This window comes from Petromyzon marinus, chromosome 8 (genome assembly GCF_048934315.1).
Source record: "Petromyzon marinus isolate PM22_M1 ecotype Great Lakes invasive population chromosome 8, UKy_Petmar_22M1.pri1.0, whole genome shotgun sequence".
Taxonomy (NCBI): domain Eukaryota; kingdom Metazoa; phylum Chordata; class Hyperoartia; order Petromyzontiformes; family Petromyzontidae; genus Petromyzon; species Petromyzon marinus.
Genome location: NC_133674.1, coordinates 16724302 through 16749839, shown reverse-complemented (window position 1 = coordinate 16749839; position 25538 = coordinate 16724302). Strand labels below are relative to the sequence as shown.

At 48.7% G+C, this 25538-nt stretch overlaps 1 protein-coding gene across 9 annotated transcripts in view; it reads left to right on the top strand.

Annotated features, from left to right (window-relative positions):
* LOC116940305 (WD repeat and FYVE domain-containing protein 3-like) overlaps nt 1-25538 on the top strand; it is a 112984-nt gene that overhangs the window by 34040 nt on the left and 53406 nt on the right. For all 9 annotated transcript variants that reach the window (XR_004402529.2, XM_032949944.2, XM_032949948.2 and 6 more), the window contains 20 exons: nt 1625-1784; nt 2769-2983; nt 3496-3608; nt 4710-4905; nt 5127-5227; nt 6979-7197; nt 9045-9199; nt 9343-9577; nt 11308-11468; nt 12090-12201; nt 14055-14245; nt 14968-15126; nt 15682-15755; nt 18555-18722; nt 19177-19286; nt 19867-19987; nt 21344-21561; nt 21997-22187; nt 24090-24224; nt 24906-25085. Coding sequence is in view for 8 of the 9 variants with exons in the window: in XM_032949944.2 (XP_032805835.2) it covers nt 1625-1784; nt 2769-2983; nt 3496-3608; nt 4710-4905; nt 5127-5227; nt 6979-7197; nt 9045-9199; nt 9343-9577; nt 11308-11468; nt 12090-12201; nt 14055-14245; nt 14968-15126; nt 15682-15755; nt 18555-18722; nt 19177-19286; nt 19867-19987; nt 21344-21561; nt 21997-22187; nt 24090-24224; nt 24906-25085 (3214 nt within the window). In the remaining variant the exon portion in view is untranslated. The remainder of the gene's footprint in view (nt 1-1624; nt 1785-2768; nt 2984-3495; nt 3609-4709; nt 4906-5126; nt 5228-6978; nt 7198-9044; nt 9200-9342; nt 9578-11307; nt 11469-12089; nt 12202-14054; nt 14246-14967; nt 15127-15681; nt 15756-18554; nt 18723-19176; nt 19287-19866; nt 19988-21343; nt 21562-21996; nt 22188-24089; nt 24225-24905; nt 25086-25538) is intronic.

Here is a 25538-nt window from a genome sequence, read left to right as displayed (position 1 = left end):
CATACCCTAAGGGATAGAGTTGATTTATCAGCCAGTGCTGGAGATCACCAAGTCTTCACCGTACGCGGGAGCAGATTGATATATTATAGTGGGGATAGCAAATCAAATTGGTGGGGGGTGAATGGAAGCTGTGGAATTAAGAGGATAGAGTAAACTAAGGTCACCAGGTTCATAGCACAGTGCAATAATCACTGTGTCACCACTATATGGTTTGGTAAATGTCATTAGTGCGAGAGAACTCCACCTTGACCTTTTATTCATTTTGTTGAAATTGAAAGCCCTTAGTTGAGGCATCTTAAGAGGTTCCTTTCGCTGTCGGAATGCACAACCACATATGTGGAACTCCTCCCAGCTCACTGTACCCACTGACTTCCCCAACCCTTTTGAAGCCTAAACCTGGACCTTTTGTCTGAGCTGTTAACAGTTGTAAAATCCCACAACTCAATGTCTTATAGGCAACGATCGATACAAATGACACCATATAAAACGAGACAGAAACAACTCAGAAAAAAATACAAAAGGGATGATAAAAATATGACAATAAATGAACCAAATCTTCAAACGATGCCCCCCCTGAATTGTAACGCGCCATTAGGCACTGGGGCAGAGTGGTGATTCATTGCTTGCCTAGTCTATCTCTTCATATCAGATTCGCTTTCAGCTATTTTATTAACTTCATATATTTTCCCATTAGCGTCCTTTGATTAAAATCCATTTTCAAAATCGGTTAACTTGTGTACCCTGCCTGCTCTTCCCATACAACGTCTTGATAAATGCTCGCTGTGAATCCACGTCTTGTTGCACTGTATTCCTTTAGCCGTTACGGTCGTCCAGGTGGGTGTAATATCAGCAGTTTCAGCAACCACGCTAAATCTCAGTGAAATTTCACATTCCTCGATTGTAGGTGACGTGTGTGGTCCCAGCTGGAGCCCTATCTGTGAGCTTTCACGGAGGGCTCTCTTAAGCAATTTCATCAGTTTATTTTTAGCAATTTATTCACGAGTGCCTTTCGAAAATTTTTTAACGTTTTGGCATCCCGAACAGGTTTCTCCTGTTTGTTCGTGACCTAAAAATAATCACTAGGGGGCAAAGTCCCTTACTTTCATTTATTTTCAATGCCTTCATAATGCCTTCATAATATGGCCATTATCACCTGCCGTTAATGGACACCCATATATGTTCAAGAGAATACTGAAGTTAATAATAATAATGCCATTTTTTTATCATGAAAGCCTCAATTCGTTTTAAGACTTTCTCAGGAGGGTCCATTTTTTAGTGTTTGGCTTGTGAGAGGAAACCAGAGTACTTGGATAAAACTCATATGCAGGGGGTAACACTCAAAGCTCTGTACAGATAGATTCAATAATCCAGTTCTGTACTGCTATCTTATAACCACCTCACAGACCAAGCCTACAATATCCAAGCAGTATCCCATCCAACTACTAACCAGGCTCAACTTCTGGGATCTGTAACACTCCAACAGCTTAAAGTGTGAATTGATTGTAGGCCATGCTGGATGACCACTGCATTGGGTTTCCCATCATCAATGAATAATTTCAGCACAAATATCAATGCTTTACTTCAATAATGAATTATTGGCTGAACGGCTTTGTTTAATTCACAGGCGGGCACTCTACGGGATGCCCTGTAGGCCAATGTCCAACGATTGGCAGGCCACGGGCTTCTTTCAGGCGAGCCCTGACCCTGCCTTTCTGGTGCACCCTGGCGCCGTCCTGGCTGCTGTTGACCTCCTCCCCTCCGTTGTCTCAGCAACTGACCCACAGGTAACTCCGTAGTCTGCACGTAGAAATTCCAAGCGCAAGTTTCTAAACTTGTTTTTCGAGGTTTGTCTGCAATTTTATATATATATAGATTCATGCTGTAATGCCCCTGCAGCAAATGCTCTACATGACTATGCTGTGTAGGCATGTGATTTTGTGATAATTTGGCAATTAAATTGACTCAACTTGAAATAATTCATAAACACACTTTCACAGTGCATGGAGGAGTCAACAGCAATCCATGCTTCTTAGAGTTGTATAAGACAATTACTAATTTTAGAATCAGTATATATTTTTTGCAAAAACAATTTTCCTCCATTTTTTTAATTTGTGGTTTATTTTTCAGTCGATTTTTTCCCCTGAAGCATATTAACTTTTACTAACACCTTACTTTGCAGGTTACCTTTTCTCTGCAAAGGACATGTTATGGGTAATTTTAAACAACGTGGCAATCCAATACGTTAAATTAGTTTACATATATAAATAATATTTAAAATATCTTTGTAGGTAAGGGTACTTCATCGCAGTTGGTTCTAGGTTTTTTATATTTTCCTCCGTTCCCTTCCTGTGTCACCCACTATTCAGATTCTATCCTCACATTTTCAGTCCAGGCTTAAGGCCTTCCTCTTTCCATCTACCTATGAACAACCATTTGCATCTAATAATATGTCTTAATTAGCACGCAAATTATATTCCACTGCTGCCTGTTCTTCCTAGCTTTCCCGCCTGACGTAAGAAAACATAAATCCCGATCTTTTCCCACAGTCCACCAAAATGCACAGAATATTGATATTCGGTCGCATTTGGACGGACGCTTTATAAATTGAAATTGCGTTTGCACTGCAGTATTCCTGAACACTTGATGAATTGTCCTCGGAGAGACGGACATCATATAACCCACGTGCAGAAATAAGTAGTCCATAGGCGTTCCTCAGCCGCGTTAATGACTATTTGCGTGGCGTGGCGGTGGTGATTTCGGTGGTGCAGCGTGCCGTGGCGCTGCAGTGCGCGGTGGTCGACCGCCTGGGCCTGCTGCTGCAGTCGGAGCGCAGCCAGCAGGTGCTGAGCGAGGCCGGGCTGGCGCGGCGCCTGCTGCTGCGCTGCTGCGGCGCACTGGCGAGCGAGGCGCACCCCCTGCACGACGGGCTCCAGAGGGCCTTCGAGCGCCTCGCCTGTCACGGCCTCGAGCCGCCCGTACTACGGCAAGTGGCGGGCGGCCTTCGCGCACGCTCGCAAAGCGTTAACGCGCGCACACGCAGCTACGATGCGGACGCACGCTTCTTACGCGCGCGCGCACATGCACGTTTACGCATACGACACACGGGAACAAAAACTAAGACAGATGCCCTGTGTAGCCTCAACAGACTGTTGGGGGGGAATGCTGTTAGCGAGCACCTATGAAGGCTGGCACAGCACACAAGGAATCATTGATTCATATAGATTCTTCAGCTCATCGTGCGTGTGTGTGTACGCATCGATGCCTCTCTATTCATAAATGTTTGTAATGGCTTCATGTGACCCCTGTAGCAGCTGGTGTCGGTCACTCCATTCACCACAACGGTAAAAAAATATAACCGAATGGCGAGTATGGATCGTAACAATTTGTAGACCCGCTGGGGTTCGGGGAGAGATTGAAATGTTCCATCTCTTGAGATTACGGTGATTATGATGTTGACGGCGACGGTGGTCGTGACGACGGACTTGTTGGTTGCAGGGCGTTCCTGCGTCTGGGGAACCCCCTGAACTGTGCGGCGTGGGACGAGCGAGACCTCTTGACGCACCGTGTGCACAGGGGCCTGGACGTGTGCCACGACCCCACCTCGCTGGGTAGCGGAGCCCACTCTCACAGACCAGTCTCGCCCCCCTTCGGGCATCGTCGATAACCAGTGGAAGATCATTTTTTTAAACTGCTTTTTGTGTTTTAGTTTGTTGTCCTTCCCCCCACACCTCCGATTAGCACGGTTGGCTACGTACGGTGTGAAAGAAGTTCAGTATACGTACATACAACCAAACGTTGGCCTGCTATCATTCAATCTGTGAACCCAAGTCTCGACTGAAGAAGAGACCCTTAAAGCCCAATGTGTTATCATCTTAACTATAAATAAAGAAGGTGGATCCATGGATGTACTTGCCTGAGACCAAAACACCTGAAATGAGCCCAATCTCAACTTCAAATCTCAGCACTTAAACAGGGTTGGGCCTGGATAGTACTTGGATGGCATCACCATGTGAAAAACAGATGTTCTCTGCCACATATGTAAGCTATATATATAAGCTACATGTGGCAGAGAACAGGGCATCAGAATCCATTGTTGTGATGTACTATGCTCCCATGTCTATAATCTTAGTCTTCAATCCGCACTGACCAACATGGTGAAGTATGGCCAAACTATCCCCACAACCGACAAAGCATGGGGAGACCCGCATCCAGCAAGGGATTGACAAACGGGCTCATGTATATCGTCGAAACTAGAAATGCATTTGCATGCTGGGTAAATCTACTTGCTCTTGCCATATTTTCAAAAACTTGTCTTGTTTTGCCCCTTGCAGAATAATACTGTTGCTTTTATAATAATCACATTATACATGTAAGAATAGTTTCTATTTGCAACAGACTTAGTCTAATTCTGGAAAAAATATGCATTAAAAAAAACCCCGAAAATCATATATTGGATTCCAATTCACTGTTCCACCATTACCGGTAATCATTTAATACATTTGTTTACATAGAATGGTTTTACATTACGATACAGTATTTCACAAAAGAAGCATTGGTTTGATCAATGTCCAGCATTTACATCCTGTTTTTGTGCGTATGATATTCCAGTAAAGTTTTGTCCACCATTTATCATGCTCATTAGCCTGCTGATGTTTAAGGCTGTGGTGCGCGCCGGACTGAGCCAAATGTTGCATGCGTCGGTCGGGCAGATCCGTCGGTGCCGGGCCGGCCACCGGAAAATTGCCGCATCAGCCGGAGCCTCCTGCGCCCAGCCGAGGGCGCCGCCCTCCCCCTCACCCGCATCAAGTGCCTGGTCGCCATGACGACGCCCTTGCACACCCGCCACAACATGGCCGCCGTGCCGCCCCCTTTCTTGGAGTTCGACATGAGTGTGGAGGGCTTTGGGTCAGCAGCAAACATGTCATGATGTATTTGGAACGTTATCTAAGTGGCACTATTAACAATGCATTGCCTTTACGTTTATCCGCATGCCATGTTGTTGACACGATGATACATTTTGACGTTCGATATTCTTGTTGTGTGTGTGCCGTTTCACCGCGTTGTCAACCAGAGTAGTCAATAATAGATGTTTACTTTATTTTGTTTATGTTTTGTGTTGCTCTCAGCTGTCTCTTCCTGCCCAGCCTGGCCCCCCAGAATGCTCCTGGGGGGTCCAGTGTAGCAATCTCACCCACGGACGACTCTGTCACGAGTGGAATGGGCTCAGGTGAGCACTGCGTGAGGGACACCATCGCACCTCTCCCCACGATTTCCTTTTGTTGTACACACCACGAATGCACGAACCTATGCACATTTAGAGCAGTGTGCCAATAGGGCTCTGTATCTGAGCAGCTTCATGGCCAAGCGCGTCGTACGATTGCTCATGCGAAGGAGACCTGTCACCCGTTTTGGTTGAGATGCCCCATCAATTGCAATGATTTATTGTTGAAGAATGCAGAAAATGCCTTTTTCAGATACTCATGACTGCTGCTGGTAACGTTGTACCCTAAAATACAAAATGTATATAATTCTTGTAATATTTTATTTATCTCTTGCCCTGATTTGAATTTATTTATAATTTATAATTTTCTTTGCTGTTTCCTAAGGATGCCTTAGTTTGGCTCTCTGAGCCCTAGGGCATGCCCACTGAATCCTCTAGTCACCTCTTGTTTCCTTTCTTAAGAACGGTGAGCGCGTGTGCTTGTGGATGCACATGCCCGTGCATACACGCATGCGTATGCGTGCATGTGTTCGCGCATGTGCATGCGTGCGTCAATGCATGCTCGACTTTAGATGCCATTTTATTATTCGTTTGTCTTTGCTTTTGAACGTGTTGAAGGGGACCCTATGGTCACAGTCGACAGACAGACGATAGATGTTTAAATCCCAAGTAAGCGCCCAACGAGGCCAGACGTCTCTTTTGCAAAGGAGACCTGGATCAAAGTAAAAAATAAATAATTGTGTACGGCCCGTCAATCCACTATTGGATAACGGGCTCCCCGAACCATTTCAGGTTGTCGGGGTCATTTGACCATGCTTCACCACGCTGGTCAGTGCGCGCGAGCGAAGATGAGGAGCATCGATGTGGGAGCGTTGTACGACAATGTATTTTGCTGCACTGTCCTCGGTTGCCAACCAGCTAAAATATTCAAAACGTAACCACGCATATATGTCATAGCAAATGAAGTGAAAGAACATTGAACCTTCAGTATATAATCTTTTTCAGGGGAACCAGCAAAAAATGAATAATACTGCTGGAAAACAATAAATCAGGGAACGGTGATCCGAGTTGTGCCGACAAGGATTGTTTTGGGGCTTTCAACTTAACCGAGATGGGAAAGTGCACGATGCAGGGACGTCATAACGAGGCTTCAGTTTACGAACATAAATACAAAAGAGCAGAGTGATATATGCGAAAACACGATACAAATGTAACGAAACGAGAAATGAAACGCAGTTTAAGATTTAAACACAGTGACAATTGTAGATTTGATTGCATCTTTTAAAGCGAAGATGTTTGCTAAAATAACACACACACGTGCATCCGTACCGTCCCAGTCGTGAATCCAGCACCCCGTTAAAACTGAATTTGGAGGAATGGCGTTAAACTGAGATGCCTTTTCTATGTAAATTGTTGCATGTGTGGTGGAGCATTGTTTTTGAATAAAGCATTTACTAATCGTCGTCGAAACTTGACACAAACGATTATATTCACACATTAAGGTTCGAAAAACTAGACAATCTTGATGGTAATGGATATAGAAATAATCACCTTAAACAAAAACGTATATCCCAAAACGAACTTTAACAACAACAAAAAAACACTTGACAGTGGGAGGAGATAATTTCAGCAGAGCTCCCACATTTTAAAGGGAACCCGCAGTCTCAGCGATCTCCCAACGTGCCCTTGAGTAGACCGCTCGATCGAATGGAACGCCGCCACGCTGACTTGAGCGGCGGGCGTCCCTCCTGCGACAGGCGAGCGAGTCTTCCCTCCGCCGTCCGGCCTCTCCTACTCGGTGTGGCTCTGCGTGGAGCGGCTCGACTCTCCGAGCCAGGCGCACCCGGTGCGGCTGCTGACCCTGGTGCGGCGTTCCACCGGCTCGGACCGCCACCTGGCCTGCCTGGCGCTGTCCCTGCTCCCGCGCGACAAGGCCGTGCTGCTCTGCACGCGTGAGCAGCTCCTGCAGGAGATGGGTGAGACGCGACGGCGGATGAGTAACCCTCGTCGGACTGCAGTTATCGCACCGCCTTTACGTATTTGTGTACGTGTGTTGAACTTCTTTCGCACCGTACATAGCCGACCGTGCTGATCGGAAATGCGGGGGAAGGACAACGAGCTAAACACAAAAAGGAGTTCTAAAGAAATGAGTTTTCAATCTATATTTAAAAGTGCATAGCTCCAGTGGCTTCCTAATATCGGAAAGAAGAGCGTTCCAGATGGCCGCAGAAGCGCATCTCAAAGCGCACAGTACAGTGACAGTCTTTTTTTCATGGTTAGCCAAAAGCCACTGCGAGGATGACTGGAATTTTCATTATGGTTTATGCTCCTTGCTGAGATGTGCTATCCGATCATTTAAATAATTGATTACGATTACACCTACTGTTTATTGGTTTGATTACTAGACTGAATGTGAAAACACGAAAATTGTTGTGATTATTTCAGTGTTACAGCATGCGTGTGTGTTCTCAAGATACTCCCAGTTTCCCCAACTTGCAACATAGCTCTGAAGGAACTGGTCAGACATTCCCAATTAAGACATACTCAAAGAGTGTGAGGCTACGTTAAACTTGTGCAGTGACATAGAAGTGGTCACTTAGCAGGATCGCGCTGGCTGCTGGCAGGGAAGGGGATCTGCAGCTTGTAGCAGCCCTGCCTCACAGCAGGCCACGTGATAGACCCGAGAGGGATCTAGGGGAAAGGTTACGGAAGGGACACGTCGAGAACCCGCCAGTAGGTTCCAGAAGGGGGGCGTGGCCGGGGGCGGAGCCAGGCCACGCTGACAGTATAAGAGGGGCCCTAAGAGGGGACCTCGGGGCTGTCGTTTGGAGTGGGATCCCCGCCGTCGTCGTTGCTGCTGAAGATCGCCACCTTCGCCGCTGTCGTTGTCACTTGACATTGCGCTGCTCGACGTAGTTGGCTGTCTTCGTTCAGCGCCGCCAGTGTCAGACGGCTCGTGTTGTGTGTAGGCTAGTAACAGTGTAGAGTTGCGTAGAAGCGAGAGACGCCAGAGTGTGTACCTGTGTAGGTTGTGTATTGTACAAAGTGTGCTCGGCGTTCATTAAAGAACTGCCTCCAAGAACTTACGTCTCCAAGTCAGCCACTGCACTTGTATGTATAAGAAACTACTTTCATAATGCATTTTTTCTAATACAGGTGTTGCCCCTTGCAGAAGTATTTGTTTTCAGATTAGTAGGTTCCTGATGCATTTCTGCATTCCGCAGAGCCATGCCAATATTTCCCACCAGTGCAGAAATGTGACATCTCAGTGCTGTAACCTGTGTGCCCATTTGCAAGTTTGAATAGCCTGCAGGTTTAATATGGCAAGGGGCGTGTGCCATTTTCTATACTAAACTATCATCCATTAATTATTCGCTCACAAGTGCCCGGCCCATGATGCGGATAGCACAATTGTAATAATAATTGGGAAAAGACTTAAGGGAGAGGTATATATGTTGGCACTGTCACACTACTTCTAAAACTATTTACTATTTTATATTTAACCAGTTAAGGCCCACTGAGCACAATAGTTTTTTTTAAGAAGTGATCTGGCCACAACTGATAGCTCAACGAAGTGGCTTATCACGTGGAAATATATAGCAGCCAACTACTCTAAATGCTTATTGATTCTACATTTCGAGGGAAAAACCCGGTTGGACCCAGAGAAAAATTCTATGTGACTACAGGGAGAAAAATGCGCAAACTCCAAATATACAGTAGGCGTCAGGGTCGGGATCGAACTAACGACCTCCTGCATACCAAGTGAGGTAGTTAACATCTCGCCACCGTGTCCGCACTCCTGCACTTTTTTGACCACGTGCAGACGACAGCTCCCAGGATGGCTGTGTGCGGTTCGTGACACCGGAGCTGGCCCAGGAGGGCCAGTGGCATCACCTGGTACTGGTGCTGAACCGAGGGGTCCTCAAACCAAGCTCTGCAAGCCTCTACGTGGACGGACAGCTCGCTGGCAACACCAAGGTCGGCCACACTAACGCCCACCGTTGTGAACCCAGGCAGATCGCACTCCACCCGCTCCACGAATCTGGGCTCGCCTCTCCGGCGGCCGCAGGGGCGCCACCGACGCTCGCGTTTTTTTTTCCCCGTGTGCGCGCGGGACGCAGCTCTCCTACATCCAGGCGACGCCGGGAGGCCTGGGTAGCGCGGGCGGCCCCGGGGCGCCACCACTCGTCTACGGCTACGTGGGCACGCCGCCCGGACGGCGGAGGAGCTCGCCGCTCGCGTGGCGCGTGGGGCCCGTGCACCTGATGGAGGAGCCGCTGGGCCACGCCGCGGTGGCCACCATCTTCGGCCTCGGCGTCCACCACACGGGATGCATGCAGGCCGTGCTCCAGAGGGGTGAGCATGGCGGTGGCGGTGCAGGAGGAGGAGGAGGAGCGAGCCGTTAGAGTTCGCGATTTGCGGTTGTCTTGTTACTTTCACGACTTTTTAAGCTATTCTTATCCTTCGCCCCCCCCACCCCGCTCCGCACCTTCGGTTAGCACGGTTGGCTACGTGCGGTGTGAGAGAAGTTCAAAATATGTACATACATAAGCTAAAAGCAGGGTTGAGCTTGGATGGGCAGCCAACATGCATACCGGGTGCTGTAAATTACATGGGCTACGTGGTTGGGCAGCAGAGGGAAGTGTTGCGGAATCGATTACACCTTGTCGATCTTACAGGATGGGTGGGGGTTTGAGCCAAAGACCTGTCAGTGGGCAGGACCATGTACTTCTATGCTCCCGCACTCATCTTTAATAACTCACACTGACCAATCTGGTGAAGTATGGTCAAATAAAATCCTTCACAGTGTGCAGAGGCCTTCATCCAGTGGTGTACTGTATATTGTCGGGCATCTGGTTTATTTCTCAATCGAGCAAGTGTTGCTGCGTTTGTCTGTTTTTTTCTCCGTGCTATATATATGTACATACGCGTATGCAAATTGCATTCATTCAGGTACCATCTGCGCGCCAAGTTTGTCTTGTGCCACTTCACCCAAACACGGGGGGATGTTTTATTCATTAATGCAAGGATATAATAACATATCCTGATAGCCCTCGGTTGGTGGTGGAAATTCCACGTTCCTACGGCCAGGGCAATTTCACGATATGACAGCTCTTCTCTTGAAGTCTGACAAAGTAGCACTAATTTTATTGGCACCTGGATGGTTTACCAGTCTTTGAACTTTTAATCTTCTGGCAGTGAGTCATGTGCTCTAGGCACTGCCCCCAGCCATCCATTTTTGTTGTTAACTGTAGTACCTTTAATTCCACTGCATCTTCAGGCTTTCTGCGTGTTTATTTTAAGCAGTTTTCATTTACCTACTGCATGCCGTCAACCCCTTATCAGTGCCTAACTTATTACAGACCAATTCAGCCCTTATTGGTCACGCCGTGCCCTGCTAAATTTCAGCGTTCACCCTACAAAGCCCGTATTGAAATGGCTGTACGCCGTATGGGCCTGAAAACTCAATTTCCCTTTACAAGAATACGGGTAAATCGTATGGGTTGACAGCGATGCCACTGTCTATTTTATCAGCGGGCCCCTTTGGTTATCAGTTGATTACCACCTGGTTCTACATAAATAACTTAATTTGGTTAATAAGAGTAATAATAATGAATTGTTTTTGATGGCATCTCAATGGTTGATTGGAGACCATTCATTACAATTGTTAATCAAGCTTAGCAACATTTTCTATTACCATATTCTATATTTTATAAATGCCCATATTACGACCGGTTTTGTCATGCAACAACAACGTCACTGTACGGTGATTGACACAGCTCTCTGAAGGTTTATTTTTCTCCTCGTCGCACCGAGTGTTGCTCGGCACGACGTCCGACGTTTCGCTGCACACGCTGGGAGCTTCTTCAGGTCACGGGCTTGGCCAGCTGCCGAGATTGCACCGCCCGTCGATCGGCATGCTGCCCCGACATTTCGCTCTCCCGCCCGCGAACACATCAGAGAGGGCTACACGGGGCACAACCGGGGAAAAACCTACACGGTATAATCGCTCGCCTATAAAATACAAGCACCGGAGAACGTTTATGAGAGCAAGCGTCTGCCATGGGCTTTTTTATTTGCCACAGCGACGGAAGGCAAGTCGGAGCCATCGGGCTCAGCGACCGTGTCACTGGTGCCCGAAGAGCGGCTCTCGTTTGGTCTGTACCCGCTCTCCGCCTCGCTGCTCACCGTCGCCAAGATCCGCAAGGCCTACAACAAGGCCGACAGCCGCGCCGTTGCCAAACAGGTGAGGCCTCGCTGGCGACTGGCACAAGGCCACGGGTGCAAAGAAGGATATATATAGTGTAGGCATGCAGGCAGGCAGGCAGGCATCCATCCGCAGTGATTCATTACGATTGCACAATGCACGTGAGAGGAAATGTATTGTTGTTTGATTTGTGCAAATCACACATTTAGGAGTGAATAAAAGTGTACAAAACGAGACACAAACAACGTGAAATAATAGACTACAAATGAGGCAAAAATAAGTTATTAAATTGAATGGCAACCAGGAATTGTGACAGTTCACCAAATTGTGAGGCATGTGAATCATTCTCTGCCGAAAGTACAGATCGCATTTAAGCACACATTGGAGAATGGCCATAAGTTAGGACGAAACTTGTGAGACAAAAAATCCGTGAAAATCTTGTGTCAGCCTGGCCACTCTTATTCTTTGCCGCATTGTGCCTTATACACGCGGCACACTTACCCAACAATGCCTCTGCAGGCCTCTGAAAGGCACCACCTTTGAATGGAGAGGCAACTGAACGAAACGTTATTTTAATTGATTTGACCAGGTAGGGCCCACGGAGCCACGTAGCTTTAATGAGCAACGCGTTCTTTTTTCTCTTTCACCGCGGGGGGGCAGATCGGTCTCTCGTCCAACGAGAACGTGACGCCGGTGATGCTGCTGCACAACGCGTCGGGCCACCTGGGCGGGCCCTCGCGCACCATCGGCGCCGCCGTCATCGGCAACCTGGGTGAGCGGCGCGGCCCGTTTGACGCGGGCGCGCCGCGTGCCACGCGCAGCCCGTAGGCCGGCTGAGCCCCTGCCCCGCGGCTGCGCGCCGTTCCCTCGTTGGTCACGGACTCGCCGTCCGCGATGATTCCCCCCCTGCTGCCCGTTCTTCCAGCTTTCCCCTGCCTCGCCTATGAAAACATTAACCCCCCCCCCCCCCCCGCCGCCCTCCCCCCATCTTTTCCCCACGGTCGACGAACGCGCACAGCTTGCTTGTTTTGCACAGCATATTGAGATTCGGTTGCACGTAGACGGACGCCTTTTAAATTGAAATTGTGTTCGCTTTGTAGCGTTCCTGAGCACGTGATGAATTGTCCTTGGACAGACAGACATGATATATAACCCACGTGCAGCAATAAATACAGTATTCCCTCATTATTCACGAACCTGCTATCCGCGAATTGCATCTTGAACGCTACACTACTGCATCGAGAGAGAGAGAGAGAGGAGAGAGGAAAAAAAAGCGATGAGATTAAGTGGTGAGACAGAAAGTGATGACATTTATTATTTTCACGTATGTATTTAAGGTAATTCGTCGGCCAATATCGTTATCCGTGAAACGTGCTATTCCCGAGCATCTCCGGAACGTATCCCGCACCGTGAATAATGAGGGAATCCTGCACTGCTCCCTAACGTGACACGGCACTCTGTGCGATGGTGTTCCCATAGTTGCACTGCAGCCCGTGTGACATTGCTGCACAAGTGACACTGCCCTGGCTGACGCTATTCTCCACGTCACGCTGCTCCTCTAGTCACACAACGTATCGTTTCTTAATGTGACACCTCTCCAAACGTGACACCTGCCGTCCACGTGACACTCTGCTCCATTAGTAACACTGCACGCTTTGTGCCACTCTTTCCCGAGGGAAATTGCACGCCGCATTAAACCGTCCCTTGTCATTAAGCTGGGTCTCGCATTACCCTGCACCCTTGCCTCACGATCTACTTTTACAGCTGCTATGTTTCTCTACAGCCCTCATAATTCTTAATGTGGCAATGGGTGTTAGATTCACCAAGTCACACGTTTCTTTTTACCATCCTGAAAGCATTTTTTTGTTATCAGTCCGCAAATATGTACAAAATGTAAATGTTTCTTTTGCAACGGCCTTTCCAATGTACTTCCTGTGACCGTCATTGTTAACTTCACTGTCAGCCTTTGTGTGGATCATTACGTCAGGGGTGAGCCACATTTTGTGTAAACCATAACTTGTAGTTTCTGTTGACTCTCACGTCATGCAATAAAGGACTGTGACTGCGTGATCCGGCGATTTACCTTTGAGCCGGGCGTGGTGGAAATAACTTGTGAGCCGATGCTTTGGAGGCAAGGGACGGTAAATCGCGCAGATTTGTGAAAAATCTAAATCCGCTGGGATACAAGGGGGCCAGCAGATGGCAGTACGGCTAATCAGTTCGTGAACCCATCTGTGTGGACCCTGAAGCAGCCATGGCTTTTATCCAAATGTCTCCAGTTATCCCCCACATATGCAAAAAACTCCACAAAAGGGGCACGGCCATTGGCTCTGCTCCGCGGGAGTTCCGAACAGATGCTTCGTCGCGTGATTCCGCACCTCCTATGAGCACGGTTGGCTACGTGCGGCACGAAAGGAGCTCAACATACACACGTACATACACTCGATGCCGATTTCCTATATTTCACTAAAATGTTACGAATATATGCGTATTTTAATAATCTCAGATGTCGGTCAATACACCTTTTAAGACTCTATAGAGTTGGGGAGGAGCCTTTGGGCTGGTCAGTGCGAGCGGCGGCGTGACGATGCGGCGGTGGTTTTGCGCGTCGCCCCACCCCGGTAGGAGTGCGGCGAAGCGCCGCACGGCCCGTGGCGAGCTCCTTGCAGTGCGTGGGCGGGCCAGCCCTCCTGCTGGGCCTCCTGGCCATGGCGGGGGACGTGGAGGCCCTCTACGCTGCCACCAAGGCCCTGGTGTGCGCCGTGCGTGCCAGCGAGCTGGCCCAGCGGGAGATGGAGCGCATCCGCGGGTACCAGGTGCGGCCACCGATTGGAAACGAATGACGAAACGGGCAGTGGACGGGCTGTCTGCCATTGGATCGTGATGATGATACCGATTTATTGGGCCTTGGTTGTGTTGCTTGCAACTAGGCGCGGAGTGACAGGTTGGCCTGGCGATATGAAGTGATACTTATGCTCGTTGATGCACGCATTAAATGGTGCGCGTGGAATCGATAGTTTAAGTGAATGGAGCGACAGACAAAACTGTACGAATGAAGCATATTAATGAGAAACAATATAAAAGAGTCCATAACAGCGAAACCAAGAAAACACTCAATGACTTGAATTGTTATCCCAGTTGTGAAAATCTTTCGAATTGTGTGGGCGATTGAATCATCACATGCTTACTTGCAATCATTAAATAATTACAGAATACTATCAAAACAATTAGAGCAATCTAACGATTGTATTAATGTTCACGCGCGAGACCAAAAATGCTCACTGCCCAAGGTGGTCAGCTTGAACGGCGCACGTGCGTAAAGGTCTCCGTTTAGCCTCCGAGGCTGTCGGAGCAAGTTGCGCGAGCGGGGCACCGATTAGGAGCCGAACCTTACCCTAAAAGGTGACGTCCCAGAACCGCCCTTTCGAAGTCACCTCGTTAGCCTCCTCGACCCGCGCGCGCGAGTGGTACCGAGGGCCACGCTCGTCGTTCGGCCCCCTTGACGCGTCACTCTTTGATTCCACCCCCCCCCCTCCAGCTCCTGGCGATGCTGCTGAAACGCAAGCGGTCGCTGCTGAACACGCACAGCCTGCACCTGGCGCTGTCGCTGGCCGGCACGGTGGAGAGCGGGCGCGAGCGCGACAGCCTGAGCGGCCTCTGCCTGCCCGCGTTCCGCGACCTGGTCACCGACCTGCAGGTGAACTCGACGGCGCCGCCCCGGTCGCCCACGCCGAGGACGATTGGAGGCGCGCGATTTTGCGGGGGAGAGCGGCGGCGCGCTTCGACCCGTTGTTGCTCCCCGTCGATTGGACGGCGGTGTTCTGCAGGGGGCCGCCTATAACGCTGTGCTGATATAGCGGTCAAATAATAGGTGAAAGTTAATTAATAAATTGTCCGTAAAGTATGGAACAAAAACAGCAAGGTTCTTTTAAGCCACGTAAAGCCTTGAAGGCTCATTTGTAGGAGCTGACGGGACTGATCCTAGCATTGTTTTTTTTCCCACTGAGATTGTTTGCAGATGCAGCACCTTCACTCCCCACTGTGCCGACTTACTACATTTTAACCGCTGTGATATAAATATAATTTTACCGTATGCGCAGACCTGTGTTTAATGAGGAAGTTTATGGGGGGAGGTGGGGGTCGTAGCATCGTGATTCATCATGTTGTTGTGCACAAGTACAAAAGCCTAAGGCTCGTGAAACCAAACTTAAGCACCTCAGTGAGTTTGATCTCACCTGTGGCTTCTCGGCAGATATGGTTCCACTCGCCGTACGACCTGCACCTGTCGCTCCTCGACCACTTCGTTGACCTCCTCACAGAGTCCAGGTAACACGACCACGGCAACTAGGAAGCTAGCCTTGGATCCGCAGCCTGAGTGCCCACGGCAGCCTTAATAAACAAAATTATAAACGAATCCTATTTTTATTTTATCAGGTGAGCCCCACTGAGCTTTAAAGCTCTTTTTCAGAAGCGACCTGGCCACAAATGATAGCTCAAAGAAGTGGCTTGCCATGTGGAAATGTACAGCAGACAAATACTCGCCATCATGGTGGAATAAGGTGCCAGACCTAGCACCGAGTGTACCATTGAGCTCACTCTCGGTCTTGACGTCCACTGGCATCCCTTGCTTAATTCAGCTTCAGAGCCACCTTACTGCTGAGGGAAATGGACGAAAATTACTCGTCATTGATTTTAGCCGACGTCAGCACCTAGCCTAACTAAAACCTGCGTTAAACCTTCTCTGACATCGACAGGGTCGTCGTGGAGCGTAGGGAGAGGGATGTAGGGATGGGGCTGGGATGGATTAGACCCAAGGCTTATGGAGACAGACAGCCTAGGCTGTGCTACAAATTCTGAAACAGCCCAAGGCCATACACGGGCTGCCTAGCCGAGTTCCCAGTTGGCTGTGGGAACCACGGCATCTGTCCTCGCTGCTCCATTTGCCACTCGTTTTGTCAAAAGCGGTGATTTTCTCATTCCTTCAGATTGGGGAAGGGTTTTTTTTCTTCTTACATTTTCACGCGGATTGTCCTCGTGGTGCCATTGGCAACTGGAGTGCTTTGGCAAAAGGGGCCAGGGTTCACATTTTATCGCAATGTCCGGAAAATAATTCCCGTGGCAATTTCGCCCCCCAACGCTGGGAATGGAGAGATTGAGAGATTCACATTATTTTTCCAAAACCCGGTGGAAAATGGTACATTCTCCACCCATGCGTGTGTGATTGTAATGCAGTAGTGCCAGGCAGTCATGAGACCCGTTTTCCCGTCGGGAAGCTGCACGGATTACATTTGCTTTGTCTCTCGCAGGCAGTTCTGATAAAGCCACTGTGTTCCAGTTATTCGGATAGACCTTATACATACATGGTCTGAGAGTTTAAGCCCAGAGATGCAGTTTGCAGTTGTAACAGACTTTTTTTTTATATGGGATCCGTTTCACTGGAAAATAAATAACAAAATATCACTAAAAGAATAGCAAGCTCATGGCATTATTCGACAAGATTATGGTATTTCACTTACTTGTTATTCGTGTTATTTACACTGCACTGTACATACATAACTTTAATTAGATACTCTCAAGGGTTAGTATGTGAACACATGGCTGCTTATTCCACGTTGCATATAAACACGCTCTACCACTTGCTTGTACAGCACAAAAGCTACGTTTGTGAATTGTGGTTTTCACCTTGAAATTCCCATTTTATCAAAAAGTAAAACTGAACTAAAAACTAAACAATTGTTATATTACCAGGTAAGGCCCACCGAGCTATATACGCATTTTTCAGAAGCGGCCTTGCTATCACTAATGATAGATCAACTAAGTGGCTTATGATGTGGAAATGTGTAGCTGCCAAATAATCTAAACGCATGCTTCTAAATGCGGAGGGAAAAACCGGAGGACCCGGAGAAAAATCCACGCGACCACGGGGAGAGAAACAGTTCAAAATCCAAATATACAGCAGCAGGCATCAGGGTCCGAATCACACCCACGACCTCCTGTATACCAGTCGAGGAAGTTGACATCTCGCCACCGTGGCGCTCTCTGAGTTACCACAGCTCTCGGCGGGGCCTCGGCGAGGAATGCGCGCGATGAATCAAGCTCGTGAATGGCTTCATTTCCTGCCGCGCCCGTGTTCCGCCCTCGTTCTGGAGGTCGGGTCTTTTTTTTCCCGGGATTGCCGCCCCCCCCCCTCCCCACGGGCGCTCATTAAAGTACACGCAATTACGCGTCCTCGGCAACTGTCGTCAGCGCGCACGCACGCACGCACGCACGCACTCACGCACGCACGCACGCACTCACTCACGCACGCACGCACGCACTCGGGGGGTTATTGCAGGGGGTATGCGCACTGTGTAGTGCACAGCGGATAGAGCGTAGCATTTCATTCAGGATGAGGAACGTGTGGTAAAATGCACACAGCCTTTGCGAGCATGCAAAAAAAAACCAGCAGCAGCATTTCCTCGAGAAGTGTATTGTCATCCTATTATCTTCGCTCACCATCAAGGACAACAATGCATTCTTTCAGGAAAAGCTATTCGTTTTTTTTTACTATTATAACAGCCGGCACGATTATTCTGTTGTGATGGGTTTTTTCACGTCATTTACAGATTTGATAGTGTCGCATTGCAGATATTTCTGTACATATTGTGGGTTGAGGGTTAGGGCCTGAATGCAATCGTATTTCAAGAGAAAAACAATATTTTGGTCAAACGGGGTATGGGAAAGAGGCTTGAGAGGAATGCCACGGATACAACCCACGATGAAGCAACCAGGGCCCAGAAACAATAACAATGAGCCCCAGGGCAGCCAGCGAAGCCGGGGCAGCTGGGGCAGCCGGTGGCAGCCGGGGCAGCCAGGACAGCACCAATGAATGGTTTTCCGGCCTTTACCGTTGTGTTTCTGTTTCACCTCTGCTTGTCAGTCGATCACATTTTTCTCAAATGAATTTGATGGTGACCTAAGACAAAGAGAACCAGAATGCAATTCTTAAGGAGCTGCTGATAGCTTTTCTGAATAATGCCTGAGGCCGAGTGCTCTTTGTACGCGTTTCTGTGCTGTTTGGAAAATAATTATTGACGTCAATTCGGTCCATCGCTATACACACACCCACCCTGTGCTTTTATGCAGCGATGTGGAAGAGCTGCGGCGCATCATGCTGGGGCTGCAGCTGGTGCCTAAGCTGCTGCACGTGCTCAAGGACCACACGCTGCCCCTGTCCAAGGCCACTGTGATGTCCATCGCGCGCCTGCTCAGCCTCCTCCTGCAAGGCTTCCCCAGCAGCCACGACATGCTCTGGTCAGCAGCAACTCCTCATGCTTGAAAAGTCAGCGCACACACACGCACACATAGACCCAGGAGACACCCAAACAACACGTACAAGCACACACAGCCACAGACATACACAGACGTCATTAAAATTCGACAAATTATTGGCATTGGTGCCCGAACACAATTGATAAAAAAAAATACACATTCGTCAACAACACTGCCTTAAAAAGGACAAATATATAGGTGGCATTTCAGGCAAATGACCCTTCTCTAAAGGATATATATTTTTAAATGTGCTTAGAAGAAAGGGCCATTCTCCAAAAATGTTGCAAATCATATATATATTTTCCTTTCAAGGCAATGGTATGGATAAATGTCTGAGCAATTTAATTTAAATTCGGATTATCATAATTCAAACGTTGTGGTAATCCATTTAAAGAAACAAAATAATCTTTAAATCCACCCCCCCCCCACCACCCAGGTATGGACAGTTCCTCGCCTCCACGTTGCCGACGTTTTCCGTCTCCGAAAAGTTTGTAGAGCTCAGAGCGGACGAACCGCAGGACGACGATGCTCTGATCGACATTGAAAGTACGTGGAAGTTTCGCAGTAATTCACGCGCCCCGCTGGTTTTTGTTGTTATAATATACGTATGTGAAACGACACGAACGACGAACTACTAGGAGCCTCTTTTGTTGACACAGTAACAACACGAGGTCCGGGCTTCGTGCTTGTTCTTGAAGCTCGTCCCTTCCCTCGAATGTCCCCTCCCCTTGTGCTCTGCCCTTTTATATCATTCCAGCACTCCCTCTTCTCGAATGTTCCCTCACTGTTTTTCCCCTAGCCAATCCCTGTTCTTCTCCTCGAAGGGATCCCAAGCGTCGCCTCTGGGTTCCACTTATGTTTTTCGTTTAAACCCTTTTCCTACAATCACTTCAAAGCCTACCTCCCCGACCAATCACTGTATGGAGGCCTCTTTCCTTCAATTGAAGACCTTGGCCTATTTTTGTAATAACCGTTATGCTACACGTTAGCTTCGGGTGAGTGTTTGTGAATTTCGGTCATCACATATGTGTGTAATAAAAAGCGAAATATGAGATTGACAGCTTCATCGTTGTGAGACAGTGGCTCTGTGTAACGTCGCCGGCTGCTGTTGTGTCGATTCGTCTAGGTATGGAGGAGGATGGCGCAGGCTTGGTGTCTGCCCGCAATATTTTTCTCCGCAACCAACTTCTCGAGGTCCTTCTCGACTTACTCCACACCTCTGCCGAAAAGGAATTCTTAAGCCAACCGTGAGCCACGTACAAATCCGTTGAACAAACATCATGTTGTGTGTTTAACGCGTAGGCTTTCGCGACCAATATTGTCCATAATAGAGGTTTTTCTGGGTTTGATTGCATAAATGTCAATGTGTCGTTAAACCCACCACCACAAACAGGAGGATTTTTCCGCAAACTGGCTGTCACCTGATGATGCTCGTTGTAATTACTGGCGAAACGTCGTACTCAAATTGTAAATGTTGTGGATTTACTCTTCAACACACCCGTGTTGCTGTACTAGTAACGAATTGGCGTGTTCTGTTTACGTGACAAACCTTACTAATTGGCTGTGTCGGGTGGTGGCGGGTTTAACGACACATTTATATTTACGCGATCTAACCCAAAAAAACATTATTATGGATCCTGTTGTGTACATGATTTTTTTTCAAGAGGGTTACGTCTTGTTTCTTTCAATTTTCATCTATAAATAATGCAAACACCACAGATGTCTGTGTCGCACAGGGGGTCAGAGCAATGGGCCTGTATTGCGGAGATATTGAGTTTTAATATGAAGGCAGTCACCCGTGATTAAACCTGATTTCCAAGTTGTCGTGCGTTCATGATCGCAGCCTGATCATAATCAATGAATGCACAAAACAACAGTTTTTTTTTCACTTAATTTGGCCACATTCCATCTCTAAGGAATTTTAAAATATCAGTTTCAACTGCCATTCAATAAACATGACTCTGTAGTGGGGCATGCGTGTGGTTAAAATAGATCAACGTGAAGGGACCATTGAAGAAGCCGTTCTGTAGTGCAGGGTGATGCACTGCTCTGTATGTATGCGTGTTGAACATTTCGCACCGTACGTAGCCAACCGTGCTATTCGGAGGCGCAGGGGAAGGACAACAAACTCAACAACAACAAAAAACAGTTCTATAGAAAAAAAAAATTCAATCTGCAAGCTCTTTCCAATGGACACTCCTTCTCAGGAGAAGATGCAATTAGCACAACCGTAGTACAAGCAGGAAAAAAAGACAAACGAAGGGAAAAGAAAGCAGACACTGCATGCACACGTGCAGCCCTTTTGTCAGTCCACTGCTGCACGATGGGCCTCCCCAAGACCCCGCGGGTCATGTGGCTTGTACGACGTTTCTTCACCAGGCTGTGGAAGTCATGCAATGCACTCATGTGTAATGCATGTACAAATATGCATTAACTCGGAGCTTTTCATTGACTTTTCAATGCAGATATATATCAAGCAGTTATTTCATGACTGTCGCCAGAATTTGTGGTGACTTAAAATTTTCCACCAGCCGCCCTCCACCTTATCCACGTCCGTAACCCCCCCCCTACCCCCCTACTGGTCCGTACCCGTCCTGGCGCAGGGCCTGCGAGGAGATGCTGCGAATCCTGGGCTTCGACTGGCTGCTGCTGTTCGTGCAGGGCCACCTGCATCCGGCAACGGTTACCGTGGCGATGCGCATCCTCGTGTCCTTGCTTAGCAACGGAGGCATCCTGCGGCGATTCCAGGAGGGCTCGCCAGGAGGAGGGTGGCTTGACCTGACGCAGGCGCTGGTCAGCGGGCAAACGCCGACCGTCCTGGGTGAGGGCCTCGGATATCTTTTCCACAGAGGAGCTTTACAGCTCATCAGATTCATCCAGTATAAAAGAACATTCTGATTTTAGCGGTGAGCATCACCATGGAAGTGGGACCAGTTGTTAGATCAAAATCGGTGACCTTTTTGCTCAATGTTTGGACAGAAATGAAACCCCTTGGTCCTGGAACGATGCCTTAAGGAGCATTCCCCTGTTTAAAAAAAAAACAGGTGATGAAGCTGTCTTGAACGGCACCGCAGGTTAACGTGTTCATCTCTCGCCATGAGTTTAGAATTGATCTCGGTGAGTTTCGGTCAAATCAGCCGCAGTGACATCAGTGAAAGCACCTGCAGCTATGTGACCCCTGCCCCCCGCCCCCCCGCCCCCCGGAGAGCCTTGTTGGCCGTCGATCTGACGACGATCGTTGCACCGGCAATCCCAGGGTTCAACGTGGGCCGGGGGCCTGGCGGTGGCGTCATCCCGCGCGAGATCAACTCGGAGGCGTGCCTCCTCCCCGGGTTCTCCGTGCTGCTCTCGTGCTTGCCCAGCCACGCCAGCCTCCCGCAGCTCTATTTCTTCCTGCTCGCCCTCTTCCTCAACCGCCCCATCACCTCCGTTCCCGAAAACGTGCAGGTGAGGGGGGTTGCCGGCCGGCTTGCGGCTCGGAACGCTTCTTCTCTTACGAGGAGGGGCGGGGGGGGGATGTATATCGAGTAGAAGCCCTCTTAGCGACGGTAATTGGTTTCCACGAAACCGGTCGTTAAGTGATTTGGTCGTTAAGCGAGCAAAGGAAATACACGTTAAAGGCTTAATTTGTTCCGATAGCATTGAACCAAAACACAATGGATATTAATACATAGAGATACAAACAACATTATAAACACATAATATGAAGAGAAACATGGTTAATCAATGCATTAATTCATACTTAGTTTTACCTACAACAGTCCGTCGTTAACAGGGGAAAGGTCGGCAAGCGGACACATTGGGCCCAATGGAGGCCCATTGTTACACGATTAGTCGTCAACAGGGGTGGTCGTTAAGAGGGGTTCTACTGCATATTGAACTTTTGTCGCACCGTACGTAGCCAACCATGCCAATCGGAGGCACGGTGGAAGGACAACGAACTAAACACAAAAGGCAGTTCGAGTTGACCAGCAGCATTTGCACGGGCGACGTCGAGGTTGGTGAGCCCAGTGGCGAGCTTTCGAAGTAGCCCTGGCGAATGTCTGAAATGCTGCCGATGAGTGAGCTAAGCGTGCGGTGGGGTACATGGACGCTGGGTTCGAATCTGGGTTTCAGCCACCGTTTCGTGAAACTGGATTCACAAAGTGATGCGAGCCGATGGCCTTACCCCCAGTCATAAATTATATTTGGGGGTTTTTTTTCGTGAAAAAAAATTTCAGCTATGAGAAATCAATTTTTCAGTTTCATTAAACGTACAACAAGCGCCAGTTTGCATGAAGAGGCCTTCTGAGGAGACTGCTTGAGTGGGTTAATTGAGGTGCCGTGCTTGTCTGTGAGATTTCCGATGTAAACTCGTTTACCCCGTGGTGACATGACACCGACGGCACAGTTGGAATGTAAGTGGAAACATTGAATTGGTGAAGCATACGTTCAGTATGTCAGCACACACGCAAAGCATTGATAACCCCACCCCATTGAGACATTGGATTCATACGTTCTTCAGTGCCTAAGTTGGGCCCGGGGTAAATTTGTGTGTTGAGTTGGACACGCACCAGCGAGATTTATATGTCCACCTTGTCGCAGGGTTAAAAAAGACGTGTTAAGTGAATCTCTTTGTCACCTATTTGTCTGGCTATGTTGATTCTTGTACACTCATCATTTATGTACAGTACCTCTCTTTTGCTTTATGGCTGTATCGTTGAATTCAATTTCAAGAATAGCCTGCTAAATTATGTCTGCTTCAATAACTATTTCGGGAATGTCATGCCAATAATCTACAACGAAACATTTGTGAGAGAAAAAAAAGCATTCAGTATTTTATTCATTAAAGCTTTGCAACCACACCCCCTCATTCCATCCAATCAATCAATCCCTCGATCGAGCTGTCTGAATCTCGGCAAGAGGCAGTTGTGATTATAAATAAAGACAATGCAACATAGCAAAGCAAGCAGCGTTGGATTGCAGCAACCTATCCTGCCAGCAAGTGCGTGCTTTCATCAAAGGGTTAACGGCGGAATTTGATACACACACACTTGGGGTGCTTGCGTGCGTATCCCCCCCCCCGGTTGACGTGCAGCGTTTGGCGCACGACGCTACAAACCCGACAACCCGCTCATGACCAATAACAGTGGCAAATATTTGAAATGGTCCTGGGCCTCTCCTAGGTCAACTCAGATTTAAATGAGAACCTTCTGTGTAACTCTCAGCACTGGGGAGATAAAGGCAGTCAGGCGTGGTGTTGGCCACCCACACCCTCATCGGTGCCCAATACCAGCACTTGCCCCAACAGTCTGTTAAGGCTATACGGTGGGGGGGATCTTCGACTTTGCGTCCTGCCCTCCACCACAGTTGGACCTTGACTCGATCTGGCGCTACAGCCTGGGGCTGCCGCCCAGCGTGTTCTCGGCGCCGCCGTCCGTGCCGGCGCCGTGCCTGGAGGCCGTGCTCACCCTCCTCGCCATGCTGCGCTCCACCGTCAACCAGGTGTGCCAATATCTCTCGTGACGCGCGGGCGGTGCGCCGCCATGGCTCTCGACACGCCCCGAGGAGTCAACGTCGTGCTTGCGATGACGCATCGACGATTTTGCCGGTCGACACCTTCGATTCGTGCGCTCGCGATACACGCGCACCCCCAATTAGCGCGGTTGGCTACGTACGGCGCGGAAGAAGTTCAACAACGTAAGTACGTGCCACACGAATCGTGCGCTCGATGATTGACCGTTTAATGTTTGTGCTGCGAACGCGGAGAATTTGGCGCATGCTCTCGGCGGCTGCTCTTTCCGTGGTCGAGCACTTTTCAAGCTGGAGAATGCTTTTACACGTGACTTTCACACAGCTAGAGCACCAAGATACACTACTCAGAGGTGACTGAATCGTTGGAGACAATATATCAAAGTCCTTTAAAAAGCCACATCCACCTTCATTTAGGAAGGTTTCCCTAATTTAAAAAAAATGGCAAAGGAAGCAACCGAAAAAACACGGCGAAACAAACCACACGCACGGGAAACAATCCGGGGATTTCAAAATGTCCCGAAGCTTTTAGCGAATATTTTAAAGCAGATGATCCAATGTCCCACGCCTCGCTGATCGTTGGTGAAACAGATATTATTGGTGGTGCATTTTGTGGTGTCCTTCTGCTCCCCTGTCCCTGCTCCCCTCCTTAAGCCTTGGCAGGCCGAAGAGGAGGGCTCGTGGCTCATCGAGTACCCCGTGACTCAGCTGCAGTTCCTGCAGTACCTCTACCACAACGTCGGCGGCCTGGCCAACGTGTGGACCCATCCCGAGTTCCTGGGCTCCCTCGCTGCCACCATCTTCCCCTACAACCTCCGCCCGCACTCTGAGATGGTGAGCTACACCCAGCCATCTGACCGGCCACTGGCCATTGGGAACCAGTCACTGCTGTTAATCAGTGGGCAGCAGTCACTGGTTCTGGTCGGTGAGCAACAGTTGCTGGCATTCATCATGTGGGCTGACGTGCCCGAAATTCGTGAGCGCTTTGTGCAATTACTCTGGCCGGGTGATGCAGTCGGATGGAGTGTTTGACTAATTATTGGAAGCAGAGTTGTAACTACGCACAGATTCGCCAATTAATCTTTACTGTTTAAGCTCACAATACATGCGTTGAATTGCTTACTTAAGCGACGTTATTCAATTTGAATGTGTTGCATGTAACCGATTCATTATGACCTCTGCTGCCATGAGTGACCATTACATTCGCCATGATTATTCGATCATGACCCAGAAACGGAATAATTTTTCTTTGTCGGGGATGAATCAATGCACACCTCTAATTGAATA